The sequence below is a fragment of the Poecilia reticulata genome, linkage group LG1 (genome assembly GCF_000633615.1).
Source record: "Poecilia reticulata strain Guanapo linkage group LG1, Guppy_female_1.0+MT, whole genome shotgun sequence".
NCBI lineage: Eukaryota > Metazoa > Chordata > Actinopteri > Cyprinodontiformes > Poeciliidae > Poecilia > Poecilia reticulata.
In genome coordinates, this window is record NC_024331.1 from 9,966,633 (window position 1) to 9,988,583 (window position 21,951).

Consider the following 21,951-nt stretch of genomic DNA (forward strand, 5'->3'; position numbering starts at 1 on the left):
TATCCTGTGGGTTTCTCATGCTTGAGGACACACACGCACACACACACACCTGCAGCAAGGCTCTCCTGCCCCATTCTTTAATGACAGACACACACGCACGCACACGCAGCATGACATTCTGTTTAAAACCTGAGATAGTTACATTATTCCTAATCTAATTCAACATGGTTTAGAATATAGTATATTTATTTATTCACTTACAAGTAAATGATTCCTATTGGTTAATTCAAAGAGTTCGGGAGGAGTTAACAGCGAGCAGATGGTCACAAAGAGAGGTCGGGAGGTCACAACAACACCAGATAATGCAGCGTAAGCTAAATATTGCAGTAAAACAGTTAAACTGCTGTTTTCATTCAGAGGTTTCTACCCTCTCTTATGCAGGGACACACAAATACTTTGGTGTGCTGGACAGAGGTCAGTCCCTCTTACCAGACTATAAGTCTGTTGTCCAACACCAAATAACACACCGTAAGCTAAATATTGTAGTAAAACAGTTAAACTGTTGTTTTCCTTCAGAGGTAGTCTAACATCAAATAATGCACAGTAAGCTATTGTCAGAAGGAATGTCTGACGTATCCTGTGGGTTTCTCATGCTTGAGGACACACGCGCACACACACACACACCCGCAGCAAGACTCCCCGGCCCCATTCTTTAATGACAGATACACACGCACGCACACACAGCATGACAATCTGTTTAAAACCTGAGATAGTTACATTATTCCTAATATAGTTCAACATGGTTTAGAATATAGTATATTTATTTACTATAAATAAATAGTAAAAAGTTTTTGTGTGTGTGTGTGTGTGTGTGTGTGTGTGTGTGTGTGTGTGTGTGTGTGTGTGTGTGTGTGTGTGTGTGTGTGTGTGTGTGTGTGTGTCATTAGTAGCAAATGTATTATAAAACACAAAAGTAAAAATCTCGATTTATACTTCGTGGCAGTTCGTTACCAGAAAAAAAACGCTTATCTCTTAACACCAAATTAATAATAAGTAATATTATTTATAAAACATAAGCACGTATTGCCCTCTAGTGGTCTTGAAAAAGCACAGCAACTTTTCAGCCCATTTACTCGCCGTTTTTTTTTATTTTTATTTTGCCTCCATCTTTCTTTAACTCTTCTTTTTTTAAAACTGGAAGTGTGGAATATGTTGACTGTTTTTGTGTATTTGAAAGAATGCTCAAACTGGTTCAAATCTCTTCTATCGTGTATGTAAAATTCAAGAATATTCTGATCCTGTAAGAGGTTCATAGTCAAACTGTTTTACAAATGGACAAAGGAAGGTTTTTGTTATTTGTTATGTGAAAATTGGTTTTTAAACTTTTATATATTTGTGATAGCAGGAAAAAGTGAAGGTTCTGGAGTGGCTATCTCTGTCTCCTGACCTAAATATCACTGAAACACTTTGTGGAGGTCTCAAACATGCAGTATGACGGCAACGTTTTACAGGAACTGAATCTTTAGATTAAAACATTAAAAACAGAGCTATGATTAGGGTCATTTGGTTTGTTTCTGTTGTTATAATGGTTGGGGCATGGAGTTATTGTTTGATAATAAATAGATTAATGCAACCAATAACTAATTGAAGAAATTTTTTGCTTTAGCATAGTCTGTTAATAAAAAAATAATTAAAAACAACCAAAAACCAAAAGAAATACTGCCGTCGTATGTAAACTTCTGAGCACATCTGTAGTTGCGTGACAGCACTGCAGCCCATATTTTATCTCTGCAGCGGGATCTCACTGAGCTCCTGTGAATTACTGGCTGATTGTCGGTCTGTCAACAAACACGGCGTTAAACACAGGAGGTGCCGTCTTGCTGACGTTTCCACCTTATGGTTGAATTCATGGAAGCTCCYGAAAAGTCTTGATGACAACCAAACCAGCTGGAGAAACAGGGTTTATTTTCTGTTCAGTTTCACTCTACTTGTACCATAGCTGAAAAAATAAAAAATGTCCTTGCGTTGATTGAAAGGTTACATGAGTCACTGTGGAGACTCTTTAAGCTTATATGTTCTCTTTACACGACTGAGAAGTGGATGTGAAATTCAACAGAAGTGGGGTTGTTTATTCTGCTTTTGGACAAAACCTGAATGTTAGAGGAAAATACTAACATGAGATGAAAAATAAATCTGATTTAGCTGTATGGTTCATAAAATTATCTTTAGCAACTTTTCCCTCCTTTTCAAGATAAAATTAAATGTATATTTTTTTGTTTGACTTTAAAGAGATAACTGTCTAAAAGAGATAAAAGACTAAAACCAAGTAGGTATAAATTAAAATCAATCTAATTTGTATTAAGGCATGTCTTCAGCACTATATGTACCATGATGCTTCATTTCTTTGTATGGCAAAGAAAACAGAATTTTCATTAGCTGGATGGCTTAAGTCCTTATGGGACCCACTGGTCTTCATGGGATTGAAAGTCTGGGCCCCATAAATTGAAGAGCTGTTTTGGGGTTAGAGGTTAGGACTAAAGTTGAGTTAAGTTAAGTTTAGATTAGGTTTAGGGTTAGGCATGTACTGGTGATGGTTGGGTTTAGGGTAAGGCGGTGTGTGTGTGTGTGTGTGTGTGTGTGTGGGGGTGTGTGTGTGTGTGTGTGTGTGGGTGTGCGTGTGTGTGTGTGTGTGTGCATGTGCGTGCGTGCGCGTGTGTGTGCGTGCGTTGTGTTTCAAGGATAAAGAGAAAACAACAGGAGTGTGAATCCTCTTCACGTGTAGGCAGAGGCTGGAGCATCTGTTCAAGTGCTTACCTGTGAATGTGCTGTCAGTGATTGCTCAGACAAAGAGGGAGCCGCTGCACGTGCAGCACAGCTGTTTGGGCTTCAATGAAGTGAAAATGGCTGCAGTTTTCTGTGATTTAAACTTTACGCACGTGGCACCTTGCTGTAGAGAGGAAATCTTGAACTTGTTTGTTCCAAAGACAGAAAAAAAGCTATAATTAATTATTGATCATAACCTTGCAGTTTCTGTCCCTCCTGGTACATCGTTATGATTTGAACTTTTCAAAAAGTTCATTTATTTCAGTAAATAAAATTTAAGTCAAATGCATATATAGATTACTTACACACAGAGAAAGATATTGTATATTACCAACAGAATTTTTATTAATTTTAATGGTTATCGCCTCCAACTAATGAAAAAACCAAAACTCCGTTTTCAATACAGAAATGTTGACCAAGTATAAAACATGTCCATGTGCAATACATTTGATGCCACAGTCAAAACTGCTGTTATACGRGATACTTCAAGATCTCATGGAGGTGATTATCTTTCTATTAATAATATTGGCAATACTTGATATTGCAAAGTACCTCTGGAGGGCTTAGGTTAAGTGTGTTTGCCCCTACCATGGGCATTAAACCACATGTTGCTACATTTGTAAGTGTTGGTAAAARKGATGTCCTGCTCAGTATGGATCATAGGAGTTTTGTTTGAATTCTATTGGACTTTATATCTGATGGCTTTTTAATTGTGAGTTATATTTACTGAATAGTGTCCAGCTGTTTTATGCATTTCTTATTTAAAAAGTATATATATACATCTACCCAGCTGTGTTGCGGACTCCAGGTGGAAATTAGCACCAGAGCTACAACCTGGTATAGTGCACATTTCCTCTTGAGGTTAGTGTTTATTGTACATTGTCCCTGTTTCAAACAAATTAAGTAATTACAAAAATAAAATCTGAATATTCTGAACGACTCCAGAACCATTTTATAAATTAAATGCAAACACGAGTCTGCTTTAAACCACTGAACAGTCACTCCTGTCCTTTTTCTCCTTCTCAGGTGAGAGGATTCTGACACTGTGTTGTCACTGAGCACCGTCTTGATCGCTTTGCAAATCTCCCCTTGAAGTCCTGAGTTATTACTCACACTGTGCTTGTTCCATACATTCAGCACCAGAGTTAAAAGGGAATTTATTTCAGCCTAAATTTGCATGAGATCCCACATTACTAATCTGAAAATAAGTGCTGAGAGTTTCCAACAGCAGTAACCTGTTCATCCTCCTTTTTATATGCATGAGCATCCTGAATATGAACATGTTTAGCCTGATATAGACAGTGGAAGTGATGACCGTGTAGAACTAACATCCACACAGGCTCATGAGCTGAGCTGTGCTTGACTCAGACGAGGCTGCGTGTGAAGACTAAGAATGAGTGGCTTCAAAGATGATGCATCCRCTGCCCAAGCCCTCTGAAGGATATGGTCAGAATCTGCACTTCAATAATAACCTTCTGTTAACTGTTCTCTCTGGCCAAATAGTGGGTTTTATTGGTGTGTTTCCAATCATCTCTCAGCATCTCTCTAACCTTATTTCTAACATCACTTCTGAGTCTTTCAGAAGTGATGACTCACACCTTCATAACAATATCCAATTTTCATTTCTGTGAAAGCATCATGTCACCCAGGCAGTAATACTGTGCTGTAATTATTAAGTTAGATTATTTGAGCATTATTTCATCTGGTTTTTTTTGGGTGGGGGGGTTCGGTTGACAAAGCAGAAGCAATTCAGATTTTATTTCTCCAACAAATATTATCTGAGATGAAAAGGAGTGGGTGATGCTTTAGTGATACGAGAAGCGCTGTGAATATTGAACCTCGGAGATTTATTAGCTGTTACTAACAGGACTCCAAAGCAGTACCCATGGAAACACATCCTTTGACCCTCCGACATAAACAGAACTTTTATCCACAATTGCAAATAACCCTATGTATAATGATAGCTGTATGAAATATCTCTCTATATGGAAATCTAATTTTCCTCCTTATTTCCCTGTTCTGATTTTTCATACCAAGTATCCTTTTTTGAAGGTTTCCTTGCAAATAATAATAATAACAATAAAATAAATAAATGAAAAGATGAAGAGAACTAAATCTAAACAAATGTATGGGCTCTTCTGTCAGATCTGAGAATTAGTAGGTATAGCTGGAAAAACCCTGCTTTTATGTGAGTGCTAAGGGTGTGTGGGATTTCTGGCAATCACGATTCAGTTACTACGCACTCAAAACAAACACACACACACAGGAAGAGGAAAAAACAAGTAGGCGGCAAACACAGAGTTGCAACCTAATAGATTTTTGAAAGCAGGTTATGTAAGGCTGAACAAACCAAGGTACCAAGTTCCTGAGTCAACATCCTCCCACAGTGTCCTTCTAGATAGATAGATAGATAGATAGATAGATAGATAGATAGATAGATAGATAGATAGATAGATAGATAGATAGATAGATAGATAGATAGATAGATAGNGATAGATAGATAGATAGATAGATAGATAGATAGATAGATAGATAGATAGATAGATAGATAGATAGATAGATAGATAGATAGATAGATAGATAGATGTCTTTGTCAAAAGATAATAAACACGCTTTATTTTATTTAAAAATAATATATATATTTATTTTAAAAATCCAAGTCAAATGATTTATTGACATTTCTTCGAGAATAAAAGTGCTCATGCGTTGTTTCAGTCGCTCTCAGTCCGTCACTGAATTTGACATTTCTCCAGTCCTTGGCCCGGTTTTGTTCCCTTACGTGGCCCGAGGATCTGCCGAAGATCAGTGGTGAAGCTCGGCCGACGGGCCAGTGGGTACAGGGTGCCGCAGGGGTCATCTCGCCTCGCCACCCTTCCTCCCTTCCACGCCGCCCGGTCCGTCCGCATGGCCTGGTACGAGCGGAGGGACACTTTGCGGTGCTGAAACGGACCCGTTTCCATCGGAAGGCCGCCCCGCTTCGCCAGAGTCTCGAAGACTTTGTCGAGGTTGGTGCTGTCCTTCGCAGATGTTTCAAAATACGTGCAGTCACCACCGAGTGCTTTGAGCACTTCTGCGCGTGAAATCCCTCTCTGGGAGTCAAGGTCCGCTTTGTTGGCGCAGACCACAAGCGGGACCCGCGGCTGTGCGCAGTGCCCCGGCACCGAGGACTTGGTGAGTTTGGATTTAGCGGCTAAAATCTCCTCTCGCAGGTTGCACACCTCCTCGAAAGAGCTCCTGTCGTCGAGGCTGAAGACGAGTAGGAAAATATCTCCTGTAGAAATGACATAAAATAAAAATAAGCAATTCGAACTTGTTCAAGTTAATTTTACGCATCGTGCAGATAACAAATTGCGCACGCAGTTTTAACATTCACCCTAATTTGTCTGCAAGTTTCACATTGTTTAAGCTACTTTTGCGTACTGAGACAATGCGCACCAGTGAGTATGGAGAGACGTCGCTTGGCCGGGAAATCCCTCTCCCTGGACGCGTCCAGGATGTCTATTTGGTAGGTCTCCCCGCGGATGCAAAACAACTTCCTAAGGAAATCCTCAGAGGTCGGACTGTACTCCTCCACAAACCCGTCCCGGAGGTATCTTCTGAGGATGGCGGTCTTACCAACCCGTGGCGCACCGAGAACTACGATGCGTTTACAGTTCTGCGGCTTGGTGAGGTAAAGCGGGTCCGGTCGGTGCTCCAGACCGCTGCGACGGGTCGGGCCGGGGAAGACTAAAGCTGTCAGCTGATCCAARGAGGATCTCTTGGCGGGATGGCTGCTCTTTGCGCCGCCTGTCTTCTTCTCCAGTTTCCACTGAGACGTGGCTACTTTAAGTAGACCTAAGCCCGCTTTGATTCCGGACGAACTCAGCTGCTGCGACGCGTGTTTGTACGCCAGCCAGACCTTGGAGAGACCAGAGCACTGTCCGTCATTGTTCTCCTGCAGGCGCGTTTCTTTTTCGGCACATTTGAGCTGGTGCCGCACAGTAACGGAGCTGGTCGGGGCGCCAGTGGAAATGCTTCCCATGGCGCTTCTTTTTTTTTTTTTTTTTTTTTTTGCGCAGCCGAAAAGCGGACAGAATCACAGATGAGGCTGGGATTCCTCAGCTCTCTGTGTGTTTGCTGATGTCAGCTCCCTTTATATACTCGCTCCTCAGCCCCGGGAGGGATTCGTCCACGTCATGCTGACAGGGGGAAAAAAAGGATAGCACTGAGCAGGGAGCAGGACTCAGCGTGAATGTGATGTACTGAAAGAATTGTCCTGTTTCTAACGTTAAGCTTTCTGTAAAAAGAAAAGAAAAACATATAATAAAATAACAGTTCTGTTATCTTACATTTACTTGAGCAACATTTTACCCCCAAAAAAGTACTTTTAGAAGTATTTTTACATTTTTACTTTTGCTTGAGTAACTTTATTACGAAGTAAACTTGAGTAAAATTGAGGAAGAGTAGTGGATACTCTGTTCACTGCGAGTAACTTGGCTGAATGACGAAGAAGCTCGTTTTAACCAAAAATTCACCTGACACACACACACACACGCACCTACTTGCAGTTTTGTTAAAGTTTCAAAAGTTTTATTTTGATAGAAATTGATTTGGGAAAAAATGCTTCTATTGCCTTACTTTGTTATTTTGTGATTATGTTATTTATATTGATTATTTTGATTTTGATCTTTAAAATGCTAAAAATTTCTCCATAACATTATATTTCCCTTTGTCTGTTGGTGTTTTTTTATATCTGTCGCATAACAAAGAATATATAATACTTAATTCATGGAATTTGTGTATTCACTCGTTTATAAGGATACAATTTAGATTGTAATTATGTCGTCAATTTATGGAATTAAAATAATCCCAAAATAAAATGTTGAAATTCGGAATTAAAATAGGTAAATGAATAAAAAGTGTCTTGGCCAATAAACATCAATCAATCAATCAATCAATCAATCAATCAATCAATCAATCAATCAATCAATCAATCAATCAATCAATCAATGTTGTCGACCTACAATAAAAATAAATTTTACTTTATAATTTTATACCTTTCATAATTTAAAGTGCTGCTCTATCAGAAATTAAATAAAACAATAATAAAAACCTTTTTAAAGTGTCATAGTTGTTCCATTACAAAGAAAGAAACAAACACAGAGGGGGGAAAAAGAGAGGAAAAAAAGGAAGTTGCTGCCTGTCGTCATAGCAACGCTATAAGCTACCTGTAGCTAAGCAAAGCTAACCGCCGCGCTGACTCTACAAGGTAAACCACTGAACTTCAGCTGCAGCGGAGTCACCGAGCAGAACAGAACCGGGACCTTTCGGTAGGTCCGGTCAGCACCAGCTCCTCGTTTTACAGTCTCGGTTCTGCTTTGTTTAATCTCCGCAGTACTTAACTGGTGTGTCGACGCTTGGAGTACCAATAGACATAACTTGAGTTAGCTAAAGGGAGGTTGGTTTGAAAGGCTGCGAAACGGAAAGGATGGCCTGGGTCTGACCCCTTTTGTCTGCTATAATTTAATAAATGCTCTTAATGGCGTTCCTTATTACAGAGGGACGTAATGACTCTTGTAACGATGGAAGGGAAGAAACAGAAAAGATGTTTGCTTGAAACTGGGTCAGTGTCAAAAGCGTTTGTTAATTATGTAAGTTTGTGATTATGTAATATCACAAGATTTTCGTTTTGAGACAAAGCCAGCCTACACAAGCTGAGAGAAAAACAGGCACACAAATAAGAAGCTCTGGCAAAAGTTCTGATGGCTTTGGAAATATTTTTAGTATACAGGTACGGACTTACAAGGGCATTGGGCCTTGGGGCTGGAGTCAGTTTTGGTGCTCAATCTACTGGAAAAATTATTTTACTAGTTCGATTAACATGTTATCCTGTACATCAACAGGTATGAATTGATGCAGTGTATGTTTTAAACATCTCCAAACAGTAACTCCACGTTTTTCCCAAAGAAATCAACTGTAGCTTCATAATTTTCAATGGCTTGGAACATCATACTATGACCCAACTTTGCTTTAAATCGCTGCAACTTCCTCCCTGACCTGTCTGCTTTTTGATATTTAAAGACGCTTTTTGCCCTCTAATGTTCTCTGGGAACCTCTGAGGCCTTTACAGAATAGCTGGATTTGTAATGAGGTTAAATTACTTCCCAACTGTTCACTTTCAATAACACATATTGAAATTCCTAAACTTAAAAAGAAGTTTATGAATTCTTTTCAAGATCTTGCCTGAGTTCTGTGGGGCTAAACATCGAGCAAACAGCTACAGAAGGTATTATAAAGTATGTACACAGATTTTCATTGTTCTAGGATTTATTCCAGAAGGTAAAAATGCAGAAAGAATCGTCCAGATCAGGTGATCCAGATCCCACGAATACAGCCGGGAATTCCAGGTCTTCTTGTCCGCAATGCAACGAGCAGGTGGATTTCAGCAGTACCGTCTAGTACTTTAAAACAGTTTTACGGTTTAGCGACCTAATTTGTTATGTGATTGCAGTTTCTCAAACCAAAGCCTCCAAAAAGTCATCCAAACCCAGAGCGAGGAGAAGTGCTAAACGAAGACGGAAATGCCACGGAAGCGGCTCCTCCATCGCAAGAGTCTCAGCACTTGGACATCTCAGGTTCTCCAGCAAAAAAATGTTTAAGTTAATGTTTAAGCCCATATTTTTAGGCTCTAGGGTATAGTTCTTTTTCCCTCATAATTCTGTCCTTCTGCAGAATACCTTCGATTTGACGAGCATGGGATGATTCTTCCGCACTGCATCCTTGGCAGCTTAGATGATTTTCGAGCGTATTTGGAGGCCAGGGGGGAGAAACATGTAACTTCAGAACACTTTTATTATTATTATTATTTATTTAATTTTTTTCTGCATTTGTTTAACTACAAATCCACTGGGTTTTCTTCTTTTCTCCCCCTCCAAACAAGCTGTTAAAGCACTTTCCAAAGCCTTTGAGAGATCCCGTATCTGAAGCCACGATGAGGCCTCGCACAGACAGCAGCTGTGGAGAGATTTCACACCAGAGTAATGCGCTTCAGAACTGGAATAAACACATGTCATATCGCAGACGGAATCAGAAAGAATTGTCTGGTGAGGTTCTTGAGAACTTTGCGTCGGTAGTTCTACCTTTGAAGAAGAGCGAACATGTTTCTCGACTGGAAAGACGAGGAAAGTGAAGTCTGTATATTTGCTCTTGTAAGACTCAATCAACTTGCCTGTGGAAAACCTGCTGATGAATCAGGACAAGCATCTCAGAGAGACAAAGGAGCAGAAGGAAATTCTAAATCAAGCCATGCCGCTCGCCTACTCTGGATACGTATGACACGCGTTTGATTTTACCGGCCTGCCAGGTTTCCATCCCTTCACTTTTTTTACGCCTGCGTCTCTTTCTCTTTGGAAGGGATATACTGTGGGCGGCGAGTTTTGGAACCTCCCGCATCGTCTCGGCGATGAAATGAGCGGTATCGCGACCACGCTGACTCAGACCGAGCGAGGCCTAAAGAGACCCATCACACACGTGGGACACCCAGGCACCATACACAGGGAAATGGGTAAACATACTTTCATCCCTTTAGCCTTGTTATGGAACTCTTTAATGGTCGAATTGGAGCAAATAGAAGCCCTAACAATTTAAGCCCATACAGAATCTTTTTTTTTCTACCGCCTCCTTTTGGGGGATATTTTTCATCTTTCAGGAATCATTTCTACTGAGATCGAGCGTCCAGCTACTCGACCTTGGGCTCAGAGTGCTTACCTGCAATGCAAGACGCAGGAGCTTGAACACATTGTGGACGACTTTGACATAAAAAATCTAGTAAGACATTTTTTCTGTTCTCGGTTACCAATGAAAACAATTACAACCTAAAGCAAATTTTTTTAATTAAACATGTCGTATACAAAGCCCAGATAATTGTATGCGACAGTTGACTTAATGTCAAAAATGGAGCTGTGTGTTATGACTTAAAAAATTATGGATTGAACTAAAGGCRATAATAACTTTATGTTTTCTTTTGCCACAACTGATTTCAGTTTTTAAGGTGACCCCAGAGTTAAAATTCACACATGAACCCACACATAACTGAACAGGTATCCCTATTTGTCGCCATGATAAATCTGGTTCAATATTCTCTAGCAAACCAGCGGTGAGAGAATGACCAATTTGGATGCCTGCTTCTGCTTGCAGCCATCTTAAACTAATTCAGATTTCAAATAAAGTGAAGCGTGAGCCTATTCCTTTCAGGACGCTTTTAGCTAACCAATTTAYCTGATTCGGAAAATTTCAGTTGCCAGTTATTGCTTTATAAAAAGTTTTGTTTGTTTCCTAATTTGGTTTGGCTTTTAGGCATGTGTGAGAACCCTGACGTTAGAGTAGTAAATCACACAGGCACAAACAGAACATCCATCATTTCTACAGGTCAGTCCTTTAAGGTTGGACACTTTAAACTTCTGCGAAGCAACAGAGAAAACTTTTCTAATACATTTTATACAGTCGACTGACRTRTCATGCTATTTATTTAGTGTCTTTATTAATTTTTTTATTACTTTTTTCAAATTCAGAAGTCAGCGCCCATAGGATTACGCTGCAATTTAAATATTTTGGGAAAGACAGTTTCATCAGTAWTAACATTGTAGAAGTATATGTAAACATGTTTGACCAAAGCCAAAGAAAGCAATCCATACAAATTAGGTGCAAACTTTTGACYTTGAAGAAAGACAATAAAAATCTGTCATTATTCTGGGATTTAGTAAATAGAAATACTTTAATCAATCATTTTGAGCTTCGGTTTTACAAAATCAATATGATAGGTTCTTTTTCAAGTGTTTGAGTTTATTTTTCCAAACAGTCCATAGATTTAGAAGTTRAAGTTACCTGAGATATTTATTTCCCTAAATMCATCAWTTCCCACACGATGTGCATAAAGCAATGTACTTCATAGCTGCTGATGGTCTGATTTTATTATTACAGAAACAACTAATGGTGGAGCACTCGGCTCTGTGAAGTGCTCACACCCCCACAGGCTGCCTCAYTCGCTTTCTTTGCCGACAGGCTTCGATCGTTCTGTTCCAGGGCTCTCTGCAGAGAAAACAAGCTCCAGAACGCCAACAACGCAGAGCGTCCTTGCGCATTCACACAAGTTCACGTAACCTTGTAGGCTCACGGGGAATAAACACACTCCCACTCAACTACAAAAAAAATTAGCAAAGTGCTGCAATTATGCAGCTATTATTGCCTGTTAAAAGTACATCTAGTGCATAAGGCCTGCTAAAATGATTAAAGGCGCATGAAAACAGCAATTAGGGCTCACGCACAAACAAATTTAGAGCGAGCACGGTTATGAAATCTAGAGTGAGCCAAAGGTAGCGTGGCTGCAGTCTGTTGGGCAGCAGAGTCTGACTTTATGCTCTGCCTGCATTGCAATGAGTCCATCAGCAGCAGTGGCCAGGTCTGAGGCGGTACAAATGTACCTCTATGCGCTGACGGTTCCCACTTAATCCTATTAACACCCTTAATAACAGATGTTGATGGTGGCAGTGTTTATTCACATTACCTCCATTTTTTTTAAATGATCTCAGCTGGTGTCTCTCCTCCGTGTTGTCTGGGACGGGTGCAGTGTGTTCTGTTGGGCCGGTGGCTAATGTGATGTTTGGGATTTGGGACAGATCGTCTGGTCCACAGCTGGCTTGGCTCGGTGACATACTTCTGGCTTGGATTTTACTTGACAGCGGTTATCCCTGTTGCTGGGGCACCTTTTCCTACCGCTCAATCAAGCTTGGAGACAGAGCTTCTGCTCATACCAGCTGATTCAGCTTTGACCTTTTGCGACCTATCCTCCTTGTGAAGGTGTCGATGACTTCTGGTGCACACCTGCCAAGTCAGCAGTCTTCCCCGTAACTGTGTAGCCGACCGACGCAGAGCGAGAGACTGTTCGTAACCTTTGCAGGTGCTTTGAGTTAATTAGCTGATTAGAGTGTGACGCCACGGGGTTTCCAATAATGACCTTTTCACAGTATTCTAATTTTATGAGACGCTGAATTTTGAGTTTTCATTATGTTCTTGCTGAGTCACAATCATCAAAATTACATGAAGAAAAGACTTGGAATATATCACTCTGTGTGTGATGCTTCTATATATGAGTTTCACTTTCTGAGATGACTAGCAAGAAATATTGCAGCTTCACACAATATAATTTTYTTTTAAGATGCACGAGTTTGCGTGTGATTAAATCGGTAGAGTTTCACTCTTTGACTAAGTTACAGAAATAAATTAACTTTTTGTGATATGTTACGACACGTCTATAAACCCGGCCCGTGGGACCACTCCAATTGGATCTAAAGCCATCAGTGGGAAAACGCACATAAACGATCCATTAGTAATTTCCTAGAAACAAGAGGTGTGTCCCAGAATTTAGATTTTCTTTAGGAATTGTGTGACCGATCAGAGGCGAGCAGTTAAATGTGAGTGGTCCTCATGTTGTGGCTCATCAGGACAAGTGATATCCTTTGATTTGAAGTAAACAAGGGAAACAACAACTTCATGGGACAATGTTTGCAGGATATGAGTCAACTGGAGGTGATAGGTACCGGAAAGCCACACACTTCCTTGTTGGAGCGCCAGGATCTCTTACTGCAGAATGAGGAAGAGGAGAAGAAGAAAAACGTTGTTATGGAGCATGAGAAATTGTAAGAAAAAAAGTAGCTCTTATCTCTTTTGTTGAGGAAAAAAAAWRYKSYSMSWGTKKKKGTKTTTTTTTTRWTTTTTTWTAWAMASMRCAYWTTTTYTYTWTAWWWYWSRKRWAWATRTRTAWAWATRTRWWRWKRKSRMMAMRTGYKCTSYRYWTKKKKTKYKTTTYWYWWWMWMTWTYTCWMWRTKKKKRKAWWRTSTYWWRAKAWRASASWKTTTTTTTTGCACAGTGTCACACCTCATCAATGCCACACTTTAGTTTTTCTGTCCTTTCCACCAYAATCAGTTCAGCTTATTCATGTTGCTCCGTTTCACCGCAAATATTATTTTAAGGCACACAGGACAAAGTGGTCCAGTTGATAACCAGAAATATATCAGATCAAGTCAGTACAATTCACAGATATAAATATACAGTTATTTATATAAAAAATGTGATTATTATTATTTTTTTTACAACTGATTATTATTTTAGCCAATAGTTAATTATTGACTAATTATTTGCACTAAAGCATCTCTACTAGGCTGAGGACTGGATATTGAAGTGGCCTGGCATTCTCATGTTGTTTAGTGACAGAGACTCACTGGAGGAAACTGATGACGATCAAGTCCAGGCTTTGCCCTATCCTGCTTTGAGGATTAACGGTCAGCTTGCTGAATGGACTGGGCACCCAACGTCTGATAAGGTACTGACATTATTTTTTTCACATTCTCTGGTAAAAAACGTGATATCTCTTAAGAGATAAAAAAACATTTTTTGGGACAAAATGCTTCTGGTTTGGTTTTTAGGCACGTGTGAGAAGCACATGCCTAAAAACCAAAGAAGAAAACGCAAAGTCAACACCTTAAATTCTACTCTTCCTGCCTTTTCAGCCATCAGTGAAGCATCGCAGACAGGTGTCGTTTTTCACTGAATAGCTTCACAATGGAAATAAATGCTACCTTTGAGCATCTCAAGCCATCTAAGGCCTGCAACCTTTACAATCCAAAGAGCCATTTTTGCCGCTAGTCCAGCGAAACAAAACTTGTTTAGAGCCACAAATGTTACGTGACCTAAGGGGAAATGACACATATCTACTAGGATTTTTGCTGTTATTTTGAAAGAAACTGTTTTATTTCTATTTTTAGCTTTTTGAAATAGAGAAAAACATAAAAAAAATGGATAGATACGCTCCATGGAATACATGTGGAAATAATGTAGAAAAGAAAGTAATTTAAACTTAAAAACAAGAAAATCTATGTTAAAAAATGTCTCCTGTTCTGGAAATGCAATGCAATTATTCCATGACACAAGAGTAACGGCTACTAAAAACCTACATTTGTTATTTGTTATTAAAAACATTAGTCGGCTCTGTTTCATTTTGTAGGCAAAGGCAATGATGGACTTTTATCGAAAATGTTATTGATTAAGAACATCAATAACAGTGTCACACCTGTTATTGATGACATGCAGAGAGCATTGTCTGCTCTCTGCATGTCATGTCTTTGTGTTTTCTTCCACTGGATCGATTAGGGAGAAGTTGGAATCAGTACCTCTGTGCTGTTCAAAACCCAGACCGGGGAAATTGTCTCAACAGAAATGGAGCTGCGCAACGAAGGCAACACCGTCATCTTTTACAGCTGGAAGAAGCTTCCGAGACAACTAAGTCTGTCTCACCTGTACCAGCAGAAGGACCGTGTGCGCTTCTACTTCAGATCCTCCTCTGGTACAGACTCACAAACGCGATGGAACACCTGCCGCTGCTGTTTGTGCGTCATGTATYTGTCCATGTGTCAGCCCTTGTCACGTTACCAACACTCAGCCTTTTGCATTTTTATTTTTTTTTTGAATTTTCACTTTAACTCAGGTGTGATTCATCCCAGCGAAACCCAGCAGGTGGAGTTCATATTTAAGTCAGAGGAGCAAGGTCTCTGGACTGAAATCTGGCAACTCAACACCAACCCTTTGTTGTTGCGAGGAGCCTCGATTCAGATCAGGCTGAGGGGGGTGGCCATCAAACTGGACGAAACTGCAGATCAGAGGAGCTTCTTAGAGGTGACTTCACCAGCACAGTGTGTTTCAGAAAGGAACCAGAAAGTAATTTCCGTTCATAGAAAAGTGCACTTTTGTGGATTCATCTTGTTTTGTGTGTATGTGTGTGTTTAACAGAATAAGCTGGAAAAGATTGTTGTGGAAAAGTACTGCCGATCGATGTTGAACAGCCTTGTCAGGGCCATCTACGTCCCTGAAAGGCCCAAGTCACCTCCGGAGCTTTACCTCACTGAAGAACAGCTGTTCCAGAACAAAAACCCCAGGGTACATTACCTCCTGGAGAAAGCCTCCTACTTTATTTATTTTTCTCAGATTTACTGACTCTCTTGTATTTTATTGTTACAACTTTATTCTCGTATGCTTTTCCTCGCCTACAAAAAGCATCTGGTTAACGCTGACATATTCCTGTCTTAATGTTTGACATCGTTTAAAGTGACTGATTTTCTGAAGCAGACATGGCTTTTAAACACATTTCAGAAGTTTTCTGTAATTTGGAGGTCAGGACTATTTCAAAAACATAATGTCAGCGTCCTTTATTATTATTTTTKAGAAATAATGTCAATGTATTTGGCTTGTTCTCTTCTGACACTCATCTGTGTTCAAGCGTYGCTCAATCAGCTGTTGGTTTTACATCCATTTAAACTTTTTTTAATATAGTGGACCTTCTTYGTTATTTAACCCACCTCGCAGAATGCACCTGGTGTACTACTACCATCACTAACTTTTAATTTGATGTCGGCAGATACTAATTAAGTGTTTCAACCATTTTATCCAAACTGCACATTCAAAACGGTTGTTTACTATGGATAAAGGTGTCTTAGCATAATCTTCTGGAACACCTTTTAAAAGTACTGGCCATGACGCTGTTGAAAATTGTTAGAATGAAATGAATACGGACCAAATATAACTTTGTGGTTAAGCTTGAACACTCCAAAACACATCTTTGTAGGTCRTCGCCACAACACGTGGATGTGGCCCTGCACCAAACCGCTACCTTCGTTGTGGTAGTTTTGATGTTGTGGTGACTGAGCTGCTTGCCTGTTTTAATCCTCGACACCGTGACACATGTCATTTAAAGCGCGTCGGTCATTTCTTCTAATCCCTTTCAGCTCAGTCCTGACGTGTCGTAGGTTTTTCTTTGACAGTGTCGATGGCAGATCCCTAGTCACAGCTCGTGAGTCAGTGTGAGATGACCCAGTAATGGATCCATTCATCGTGCACTCCGCCTGCCGAAGGCGTGAGAGSKGTCAGCCCATCATGTCCGTTCTTCCTAAGCAGAGCCGTTATTAGAACTCCTATTCATCTTAGCTCACTTTGGGACGAGCTAATTATTTATTATTGATTACAAAGGAGAATGGCTTTAAATGAAATTTTATCCATGTGAGTGGGAAAAAAACCCCACCACCACTTAGAAGTGTGTTAATCAGTTTTGTTAGYTTCTTTTAAGAAGGTCTTTGAACTGCAGCCAAACTTTTAKCTGAAAGCATTACCTCTTTTCTCTTMTATAGTTGAGATAAATSACGCGTTTCTCGTAAAATAGCCAGAGCTATCTTCTGCAAGTCTTTGGAATTGCCTGCTGCTAATGAGTGAACTGGAATAAAAAAAGAATGTTGAATACATTTTTTTTAATTTTCAACACATTTTAAAAGATGTATACATTTATATGTTTTATTTATAAACTGAAATTTTGTTATTTTACATATCCATATGTTTTAAAATTCCAGAAAACCTTTCATCAAGGATAATGTTCTTTTCCTCAAACACTGGTGATGCTGTCTTTCACATTAAAAACTGGAGTTCAATATAAAATGTTTGTTTCTTTTCTGTTTACTCATAAATTCAGTGTCTTTAATGAGATGTTAGAATTCTAGTTCGATATTTACTTTATTAGGTTATAATTGTGTGACTATAGAAACCATTACCTGTTTTTTTTTATTCATATCTACAAACTTTTACTGTTCTGAAAATATTTTTCCCTCTTATTAAAATATGTGTATTTACTTTATTTCTTTATTTTCCTTTAGGGATTGTATCATAAATCTGGTAATGTTATAGGTCAAAGCTGTGCAGAAACAGAGAAAATGTAAAAGTAAACTCTTGAAAGTATTGTTAAATTTATTCCATTGTTATGGTTTTAGTTGCAGTACCATTACCAGCCAGTAGGGGCCCTAAAGACACTGTGGCAACAGGTGAATCCGAAGGGCAGCTGGGATCTCTCTTTTAACACTCTTCGACAGGTAATGCGAACACGACGCTTCGAGGTAACTGCTTTGAGCAAACGTAGATCATGTTGCAGCACATCACAGAACAAAAGTAAGACATAAACAGGTGTATGTCATCTATAATACCTGTATAATATTCTGGTTTTATCCTCCTGTTGTGATTCTGCAGGCTGTATTGTCTCTGCCTGATGAGGATCCTATGAAAGAAGAGAGCATTTCCCAGCTCAAGTCTCTGCATCTGCAACTTTGTGATCCTCCCGCTAGAAGACACCACCTTCTAACACCGGCAATTATAGGGTAATAGTACATAGTACAATACACAAGCATGCACTATGCAGGTTCTGTTTTTACATGTATGTTCTGCTCCTACAAATTGTTTGTGGCGGTGGTGTTTGGTGCCCTCTGCAGGCGACAATTGTGGATAAACCTTCTGGACTTAATGGGAACTGAAGCCTGCAGGCTCAGAGCTGCGATGGGCCTTCCAGAGAAAGATACTTGGTCTGGTAGGAGGCATGAACTCATAATCTCAGCTCATTGTGACACTCAGCTCTACGACAAAACTACATTATCTTACACTCACGGTGCTATTTCTACAATCCCTTATAGGGTTTTATTTTGAATCAAGGTAGGGCTGAAACAGTTCATTGGATTAATTGTGATGAAATGATTATTGAAATAATTGTCAGCTAGTTCAGTAATTGAATAACTGGAGCGTACAGACTCTGAAACATGTCACTTGGTGAAAGAACAACACCCCTCAGAGTAGTAAGTTAGCCAAAATTGTGCAAAAATATGTATACATTTTGTAGATAAGATAAAAATCCTTCTTTGTCTGGAATTATCTTCTACCCAGAACTCTTCGAGTGGGATAGTTTTACTTTCACCTGGTTTAATTTTTTTAAAGAAATCTTCTATTAGACGCCGTTCGCTATTCAACTATTGATGAAAAAATATTAAATAGGTTCAAGTAAAGAAGTAATTCTTTCAGTTGCAGATGATTACTTTGCTACAAATGATCAAGAATACACTAAACGAATACAATGTTATTGCATTCTAGACAACAAAATGTTTATTTTCTTATTWAAAAAAATAAATTAAAGTTAATTATTTGTTTATTTGCATTTTTATTGCATTTAATATACTGCTCAAAATAAGCTTATGTGGTTAAATGAGAAATCTGTAGAATATGCCCATTTCTCTATCTTATTACTCGAGAACGATGACAAATAATCGCTTACTAAAATAATCGTTAGCTGCAGCCCTAAATCAAAGTCGAAATACGAAATATTTTAGAAATACTGTTCACAAAAGATAAGCCCTTACGTTAAAAGATGAGGAAATCTCTACGTGGCATGATAAAAACATAAAAAAAACAAACTGATAGAGAAACAGCCTAAACATTTAGCTCAGTTAGCCTAACAGCATGAACAATGTCATAAAAACACTGTCAAAGTTCTGGATGGTTGTGAAAAGCTCCAAAGGGCCAGAACAACAAATTAAACTGGATAAAGTGTCTGCTGTTGCTTATATGTTCAAAATATAGATTTAACTATTTCATTTATTCAGTCATTCATAAATGACACTTTTTAACTGGCAATCAAGATTGATGAGCCATAAAACCAGACGCTGACTGTTAAAAGATTATAAAAAGAAAGATCTGATAACTGAAATAACTAAAACACCAATATATTTTAACTGCTTATGGCATACTATATCAAGCACAATATTATGTATGTATATATATATATTTTTATATTTTGTTTTGTTTTTTTCATCAATAATATCATAATTACATATTTTCCTGCTATGATGAAGTGTTATTGTCTGTTACGATGGACTTCATTTGAAGGAATCAAATTTTCAAATCGAGAGCTGTAGTCCATKTTGCAAACTAAACAAAAAAAATTGTCTTGAAAAGTACAAGGAGGGATATTTATTTCTAATTTCATTTGTAGTTACTATTACATATTTTGATGTATCTAAACCGAGATAAAGCCAAATCAAACTATTAACCTTGGGTGGGGGGGAAAGTTAAAAGCTCCAATGCTACAAATTTTACTAAATTAGCTTCAATTTTAACAGCTGAACTATTTGTTTTGGACTTAGCATCGAATGAAACATTCTCCTGTTCAGGATTCCTGTTTTCTACGTTACGTCCTAGATGCGGGATCTCCGTTGCCCTCCGATGAAAGGAGAGAATCATTGACTGGAGCAGAGAAGAGAATAAAAATGAAAGAAATCGGCAGATCAGACTCCAAAGAGTATGACAGCTCCGTAGAGGTAAATGCACGTCGGTATCAGAGTGGCTCAGAAGAGGGGCCGTGTCTGTGTGTCGGCGAATGCCTTTGCAGCTCACTAACCGTCGCGAACAAAGAGACCGAGGAGATTTACAGTTGTTTTGCCGCAGAATCGAAAGCACTTTGGATTATAAGAGTGAATTAAACATTTTTGTAACCCACAAAACACAAAACACATCACTGAACCCAACAGTCGAACTGATCCGATCATGAGTCAGACTCCACTTTAACCAGGCTGTCAAGCCGTCATCCATTCATCTGCTAGCCTAGTGTTTTGTTACTACTGACTGCCGCCCCCACATAACCACACACTCGTCCTCAGAAAGGCACTCATCTGCAATATTCGTCTCTCTTCACTAGATCGTTAAAATTATTATTTTTTTTAGATTTGTCACTTCATCTGTTCCACGGCTTTGTGGTGAATCTTATCAATTTGCTCGTCTCTGTGATGGTGTGTGATGACAGGCAGAGTCTCGAAGTGATGATCTTCTTTTCTAAGTCAGTACATTTTTCCCAATAACAGAAAATAAAGGCTTTCTGCCAAGAGTTGTGTCCTTTTGCAGGGTTGTAGAAGTAACTTAGCAACACAGCGGCTGTTCAGTTTTAAATAAGAAGACTTGTTTGGACAAAATAATTACGCAACAGTCCCTTTTAACACTTTGCTATATTACAACTACAACTTCTGTGAATTTTATTAGGGGTGAATGCATTAGATCAAAACCAAGTAGAGCACTTATTCTCATATATTTCAGTTGAAAATCTAAAAACCGCCATATTTATAGCTCAGCCTCAGTCAGTCTTATATTATMCGTGAACTTCTGCTGTAATATTTAACCACCTACATCCACATCAGTTGGGCTTTGACTTTCTAAAATGTGGATGTGCTTTGATCTAAACCTTTCTACGTGGAGCTTTGGCTGTATGTTTAGGGTCATTGTCCTGCTATAGGAACATAGACGTCTACACAAGTGCCTGAAACAGGTTTTCTTACAGAAATGCTTACGTGTCCCTGCTGAAAAAAAACATTAATCTCTCCACAGCATGGTGCTGCCACCACTATCTGATTTCAAAATGCTCAATTTTGGTCACATCAGACCAAGGCAACTTCTTCCACAGGTTTGCTGTGTCCCCTATAGGGATTGTTGCAAACATTAAATAAGTCTTCTTTTGGTGAAATATGCGTTGTGTGACTTTTTACATCTTCTTGATCCACTGGATGGTATGTAAAGTAAAGAATGAAAAAGTAGGTTTTCATACCACACTTTGACATTTTTTAATTCTTCAAATATATATATATACATATATACGATTTGTGGTTTTAACACAAAAARATGAGAAGAATATAAGTGAATATTAATACCCCCTCACCCCCTTTCTCCAAATCCCCTTAATCACCATGAACTTCTTTTCTGACCCTCGACCTGTAACTTCTGCTCTAACTGCTCACTACTTATTATTCACCATCTTTGACATTTACCAGAAGATCGACGACGCAGCTTTATCTGTTCGTATTCTGCTGAGCAAATTTTCTTGTCTGTGTAAAGGTTGAGTGATTGGGTAMGGTACAGTTTATTACTCATAGGGCGCCATGGAAACAGAACATTTTGTGACAAATGTGCACCTGCTCTCAGACAGCATGCCAAGGTGTGAATTATTTGCACCTGTGCCACTCCAAGCCATCTTCGACAGATGCTCGCACAGCTACGCGCTAACATCTCTGTTTGCTCTGTAAATTGCAACTGTGTTTAACCGCAACTCGGCATAATCTTTCCACAGTTCTGCGTAACGAAGAGTAAAAGAACGGATCACGCAGGCAAGCGTTCCAAAGACAAACAATATAAGGAGTCTGAGTCGGACTTTAGTTTGCTGTTCGAAAACGCAGATGAAGAGACCCTCTTGATCTACAAAAGAGCTTTGCATAAAAAGGCAAGTTATGTTGTTTTGTTTTGTCACATACAGTGCATCA

At 39.1% G+C, this 21,951-nt stretch overlaps 2 protein-coding genes across 3 annotated transcripts in view; one reads left to right on the forward strand and one right to left on the reverse strand.

Moving 5' to 3' along the window:
* Window positions 1–5,378: 5,378 nt before the first annotated feature.
* rasd2b (RASD family member 2b) lies at window positions 5,379–7,074 on the reverse strand. Its single transcript, XM_008416690.2, has 2 exons — window positions 6,199–7,074; window positions 5,379–6,034 (listed from the first exon to the last, which is right to left on the reverse strand). The coding sequence occupies exons 1-2, from the start codon at window positions 6,782–6,784 to the stop codon at window positions 5,493–5,495; spliced, it is 1,128 nt and encodes a 375-aa protein (XP_008414912.1). The 5' UTR covers window positions 6,785–7,074; the 3' UTR covers window positions 5,379–5,492.
* Window positions 7,075–7,908: 834 nt separating this feature from the next.
* mycbpap (mycbp associated protein) overlaps window positions 7,909–21,951 on the forward strand; it is a 16,092-nt gene continuing 2,049 nt past the window's right edge. Inside the window, exons 1-18 of one of the 2 annotated variants that reach the window (XM_008415525.2) lie at window positions 7,909–8,072; window positions 9,067–9,177; window positions 9,254–9,377; window positions 9,475–9,575; window positions 9,683–9,845; window positions 9,956–10,071; window positions 10,156–10,306; window positions 10,451–10,569; window positions 13,309–13,436; window positions 14,006–14,120; window positions 14,948–15,140; window positions 15,282–15,469; window positions 15,584–15,730; window positions 17,605–17,703; window positions 17,858–17,985; window positions 18,097–18,191; window positions 19,850–19,968; window positions 21,762–21,911. In XM_008415525.2, coding sequence (XP_008413747.1) covers window positions 9,088–9,177; window positions 9,254–9,377; window positions 9,475–9,575; window positions 9,683–9,845; window positions 9,956–10,071; window positions 10,156–10,306; window positions 10,451–10,569; window positions 13,309–13,436; window positions 14,006–14,120; window positions 14,948–15,140; window positions 15,282–15,469; window positions 15,584–15,730; window positions 17,605–17,703; window positions 17,858–17,985; window positions 18,097–18,191; window positions 19,850–19,968; window positions 21,762–21,911 — 2,226 coding nt within the window. In that variant the 5' untranslated portion in view covers window positions 7,909–8,072; window positions 9,067–9,087. The remainder of the gene's footprint in view (window positions 8,073–9,066; window positions 9,178–9,253; window positions 9,378–9,474; window positions 9,576–9,682; window positions 9,846–9,955; window positions 10,072–10,155; window positions 10,307–10,450; window positions 10,570–13,308; window positions 13,437–14,005; window positions 14,121–14,947; window positions 15,141–15,281; window positions 15,470–15,583; window positions 15,731–17,604; window positions 17,704–17,857; window positions 17,986–18,096; window positions 18,192–19,849; window positions 19,969–21,761; window positions 21,912–21,951) is intronic. The other variant, XM_017307553.1, reaches the window with a different exon arrangement.